This window comes from Coregonus lavaretus (genome assembly GCF_964263955.1).
Source record: "Coregonus lavaretus genome assembly, chromosome: 3".
Classification (NCBI taxonomy): domain Eukaryota; kingdom Metazoa; phylum Chordata; class Actinopteri; order Salmoniformes; family Salmonidae; genus Coregonus; species Coregonus lavaretus.
Window position 1 is genome coordinate 50,877,279 of NC_139990.1, and position 5,958 is coordinate 50,883,236.

Below are 5,958 nucleotides of genomic sequence, written 5' to 3' on the forward strand. Positions count from 1 at the left end.
TGTACTCTTGATGGGATGTCCTGTCGCCACTTGATAGATTGAACTAAAACTCAACAATGTAATGTGGTGAAACAGCAGTCCCCATGAGACTTCATTTAGTTTCACATAGCTAACATTCTCTAATCAAGCCAGATAGTCCAAACATGCATGGTTCAGTGCTGGGGCGTTGTGGTTTTGGCCAAATATAAAAACAAGACAATTCCTTAATGTATCACATCTCCCCCTTACACACACATTGTTTTGGATGGATGTGCTTTGTGGTCACTTGTTATAATAATAACAATAATAATATGAATAATAATAATCATATAATAATAAAAATAATATGATATTAATTATTATCAAAATATGTATTTTCTTTAAATGTAAAAACATGATACAGACAGAAGACTATAGTAGTAACTGTAAAATTGTATAGTTTTTCTTTGATTGTAACGCTGTTGAAGTGACTCAATAAAAACAACTGTCCAACAGAGATGACATCAGAAGATGTCCATGGACCTTTATCATTGTGGGTGTGTGTGTTATCTGGCTCAGGTAATAATAATAGAACCTGTAACTGTTTGATCAGTAGACCCTGTTGATTACAGGTGTGTGTGTGTCTTTGCATGTGTGTGAGTGGGACACTGTAATGTCAGCTGCTCTGTTTGACCCCTTGACCCCCTTCTCTCAGCTCTATCAACATAAATGGGTGAAAGGTCTCTTACAATGGAATTTTGCACCGCGTTCTAAACACTCAACGCAAACCAGATGTGTGTTCCCGGGCTGTACCTTATCCCTCCCTCTCGCCCCCCTTTTCCCCTTTGTTCCCATCTCCCCAAAATGTTCTGTTTCCTGTTGTGCCTCCTTCATAACGGCTGAGACCAGGGTCAGGGCTGGAAGGATGGACTCTGTGCTGTTGCTGCTGTCGCTGTGGGCTGTGGCTGGCTCTGTTTCTCTGCAGACTGCAGGTAAGTTCAGCTCAGACCTCCTCTATCTCTCTCTCACACACATTGTCTATGACACTATGTAACTGTATGTGATGCCTAGACAGAGCTTGTCACACCTAGGCTGAGCTGGGCTTTGATTTGGCCCTTGGATAAATTAGTAAATCTGTTGATTATTTCAGATCATTTAAAAATCTAGAGCTTGCATTTGATTTTCAATGAGTGTACTGTATATTTCATATTTTTTCCTGTCTTTGTTTTATTGACATAGGTTGTTTTTTGGTTGTGTGTTATGGTTGGGGCATGCTGATACACTCCTGACTCTACAAACTTATTGGATGCATTTGCAGTTTGTTTTGGTTGTGTTTTGCACAAAGATCATGCCTACAAAACATACTAACCTCTCAGAGGTTAGCATTCTTTGGGGGGTATGATATTTACTGTAACTTTCTCGCTCATCCTAATTCATGATTTTTCACAATCATGGTAGCATCCACATTAATGTAAAAGTGTTCAGAAACAAATACTATTCTTATTTACAATAAAAGTTACTCCAAAATGACACAATACATTATTTGGCATTCATTTATGTTGGACGTAACATAATCCAAAACACAACCAAAACAAACTGCAAATGCATTCAACAAGTTTGTAGAGTCACAAGCTTGATGTAGTCATTGCGTGCTAGGAATATGGGACGTAATACTGAACTAAATGTAATACACTTTAAGTGAATACCTTTTTTTTCTCTGCTCTGCTGATGACTATTTTCCCCCGCTCATACAGAAGTAATACTTTTATTATTATTTATTAATTAAAATGTTCACCCTCAGCACTTCTACTTCCCACAGCTATGGTAGGGGAGTGTACTGCAGGTGTATGAGAGCCAATGTGTGTGTATGTGTGTGTTTGCACAGTTGTGTGTGTGTGTGTCCCTGTGTCCGCCTGTGTGTACAGTATATGAATGTATGCCGTTGATTGGTCACACATGTGCAGCTGTCAGCATGAGAGAACACGAGTTGGGGGACCCCTCTATTCCTCTCCCTCTCCCCCTCTCTCTCTGTTCCAGATGTGATGTACATTAAGGGCGTGTCTTTCTCTCTCTCTCTCTCTCTCTCTCTCTGTGTGTGTGTGTGTGTGCTGGGCTACAGTCCATGATGTGTTGAGAATATGAATTAATGATGTGTTTTATGTTAAACACATGGAAGGAAAATACAGTGGATTCCTAGGAAGAGATGGAATCATAGAACTAGATGTCCAAATTGGAATCAGATTTAGGCCCCTATTCAATCAAACTATAACCAGGTTTACATTCTGCACATCACTGTAACCTTTGCTCACCTGAGTACATGAATCCCTACAAATGTGCCAGAAGAAAATTGTCCTCTTTGAAAACCTGGGTACCAGGTTTGATAGAAAAAAAAGTCCCTATCTGATTCACATTTCAGTTTCCATTTCCATTCTGATTTCATGTTCCCACCTCTCCATTTCTCTCTCCTGGCCAATGTACTCAATTCCAGGTCTGATTTGGTTAATCTATCTACAGTGCCTTCAGAAAGTATTCATACCTCTTGACTTATTCCAGGTTTCTAGAAATGTTAGCAAATTTATTGAAAATTAAATACAGAAATGTCTCATTTACATAGGTATTCACACCTCTGAGTCAATACGTTAGAGTTAGAATCACCTTACAGCTGTGAGTCTTTCTGGGTAAGTCTCTAAGAGCTTTGCACACCTGGATTGTACAATATTTGCACATTATTATAACAAGTTGGTTGTTGATCATTGCTAAACTGTCATTTTCAAGTCTTGCCATAGATTTTCAAGCCGATTTAAGTCAAAACTTTAACTAGGCCACTCAGAAATATTCAATGTCGTCTTGGTAAGCAACTCCAGTGTATATTTGTCTTTGTGTTTTAGGTTATTGTCTTGGTGAAAGGTGAATTTGTCTCCCAGTGTCTGTTGGAAAGCAGACTGAAACAGGTTTTCCTCTAGGATTTTGCCTGTGCTTAGCTCTATTCTGTTTATTTTTAATTCAAATAAACTCCCTAGTCCTTGATGATGACAAGCATACGCATAACATGATGCAGCAACCACCATGCTTGAAAATATGAAGAGGGGTACTCTGTGATGTGTTGTGTTGGATTTGCCCCAAACATAATGCTTTGTATTCAGGACAAAAAGTTAATTTCATAAAGTTATTTTCTTTGCCAAATTCTTTGCAGTTTTACTTTAGTGCCTTATTGCAAACAGGATGTATGTTTGGAATATTTGTATTCTGTACAGGCTTCCTTCTTTTCACTCTGTCATATAGGTTAGTATTGTGGAGTAACTACAATGTTGTTGATCCATCCACAGTTTTCTCCTATCACAGCCATTCAACTCTGTAACTGTTTTAAAGTCACCATTGGCCTCATGGTGAAATCCCTGAGCGGTTTCCTTCCTCTCTGGCAACTGAGTTAGGAAGGACGCCTGTATCTTTGTAGTGACTGGGTGTATTGATACACCACCCAAAGTGTAATTAATAACTTCACCATGCTCAAAGGGATATGCAATGTCTACTTTTTTTTTAAACCCATCTACCAATAGGTGCCCTTCTTTGTGAGGCATTGGAAAACCTCCCTGGTCTTTGTGGTTGAATCTGTGTTTGAAATTCACTGCTCAACTAAGGGACCTTACAGATAATTGTATGTGTGGGGTACAGAGATGGGGTAGTCATTCAAAAATCATGCTAATAAACACCATTATCGCACACAGAGTGAGTCCATGCAACTTATTATGTGACTTGTTAAGCAAATGTTTACTCCCGAAGTTATTTAGGCTTGCCGTTACCAAGGGGTTGAATACTTGACTCAAGACATTTCAGCTTTTCATTTTTAATTAATTTGTAAAAATGTCTAAAAACATAATTCCACTTTGACATTATGGGGTATTGTGTGTAGGCCAGTGACACAAATTGAATCAATTTTAAATTCAGGCTGTAACTCAACAAAATGTGGAAAAAGTAAAGGGGTTCTGAAGGCCCTATACATAATATAGGAGTATTCAACTGGCGGTCCGCGGAGGTAATGCATGCGGTCTGCAAAAAATATATGATTAATAATAATAATAATATATATATTCTCTCAATGTTTTTATGAATATTGCTAGCAACAACAGAATAAACACATTTTGAATTACATATCAACAGTAGAAAAGTGGAGAATATCTTCTTTCTAATGATGTCAACTTTATTTCTCAACTCCTAATATTGAGGGAAATATATATGATTGGAGCCAATTACGCTGGAGTATCTGACATAGGCTTTGAAAAAGCACCCGTGAATAGGCTACTGGTGTGGCAAGTGCCGCTGGCTGCTGGTAAGCTTACTTGACTTAGACATCCATTTTTGCCAACACATGGCTAACCTTTGTTTAACCAGCTAAACAGCTGCTCTTAGCGAAAATGTGTTTGGAGTTACCTTTCTAGCTTATGGGCTATGTTAGAGTTTACACTTCCTCTTCCAATTATAATGTGGGGAGGTCAAAATAATGAAAAACGATCTACCAAATCTATTCATTTTAAAATGTTGATTACTTCTCCTTGCCATTATCATTCACCTGATGATAAGACAAGACGTGATTTTTTGGGGGGGCTAACGTATGATGGGGGTCCCTGGGTTGCCAGTTTGCCTGGGAGGGGGTACCTGGGCAAGAAAAGGTTGAAGACCCCTGACATAATATAGTAATATATGCCATTTAGTTTTATCCAAAGTGACTTAAAGTAATGCGGACATAAAAAAAGCTTTCTCATTTGGGTGGTCCTGGGAATCAAACCCACCACTCTTACATTGCAATCACCATGCTCTACCAACTGAGCTAGATGAACACATCACTCCACTTCTGTCTCTCTCCTAGTCGAGGCATCTGAGGCGTGTCCAGAGAGGCTTCTGGGTAACGAGCGGAGAAGGACGTGTCCAAAACCCTGTACACAGGACAAGGACTGTGGCAACAAGCGCCAGTGCCTGTGTGACGGCCAGTGTGGCCTCAGCTGTGTGGCTCCAGGTACGTGTGTGTGTGTTCTGGTTTGTCAGTTGGATCTCAGCTGCGAGGGACTATTTTTAAAATCATTGCACATGTTCATGTGTGTTCCAAATGAGGAAATGAGGCACTCAACATGGCTTTACATCATCACCAGTGATGCCCCATCTATAAGTGCCTCCTTTTCAGTTTAGCTGTCCAAAAACCTACTAAGCCCATTCTAAATTGTTCTTGATTATCTTATCTCTCCTCTTCAACCTCTCCACTCCTCCATCTCTTCCTCTCTTTCTTCCCCAGGTCGTACTTGTCCCTGGCCCCTGCCCTCCGGGAACAACTTTGTTGCTTCCCTCCTCTCTCCCACTCCCTCCTTCTCTGCCCTCCTCGAGGTGCGTTGTGACCCAGGCTACATGTTGCCCAACGGCTTGGATGCAGCCATCCGCCGTTGCCAAGGCGACCGACAATGGAGCAGTGATGATCCCAACTGCACAGGTGGGTACAAGAACAGTGCAGAGAGGCAGAATGTTCTGGATGCAATTTAGATAATATTACCTCTGCTCATGGGAAGGACCCTGGAAATAGGAAAGGGAAAGGGGGATACCTAGTCAGTTGTACAACTGAATGCATTCAACCCAACTGTGTCTTCTGCATTTAACCCAACCCCTTTGAATCACAGAGGTGCGGGGGGCTGCCTTAATCAACGTCCATGTCATCGGCGCTCGGGGAGCAGGTGTTGGGGGGTTAACTGCCTTGCTCAATGGAGTTTACTGGCCCAACGCTCTTAACCGCAACGCTACCTGCCGCCCCCAAAGAATGGAATGGAATGCACATACTGTAGATTGCACAGTGAATGGAATAGAACATAATTCACTCCTTCTGTTCTATTCAGTCTGTTTCTATCTGTTACATCATGTTCTATTCTATTGATATTTTTTCCCAGAAGTAGCTTTTCACTCTTAGAAAAAAGGGTTCAAAAGGGTTCTTCAGCTGCCCCCATAGGAGAACCCTTTTTGGTT

The 5,958-nt window shown here is 40.7% G+C and overlaps 1 protein-coding gene across 1 annotated transcript in view; it reads left to right on the top strand.

Annotated features, from left to right (window-relative positions):
- Positions 1-845: 845 nt before the first annotated feature.
- The window catches only part of LOC311115223 (beta-2-glycoprotein 1-like), a 13,024-nt gene continuing 7,911 nt past the window's right edge, over positions 846-5,958 (top strand). The window contains exons 1-3 of the mRNA XM_084157282.1: positions 846-950; positions 4,823-4,969; positions 5,243-5,434. Coding sequence (XP_084013408.1) covers positions 884-950; positions 4,823-4,969; positions 5,243-5,434 — 406 coding nt within the window. The 5' untranslated portion in view covers positions 846-883. The remainder of the gene's footprint in view (positions 951-4,822; positions 4,970-5,242; positions 5,435-5,958) is intronic.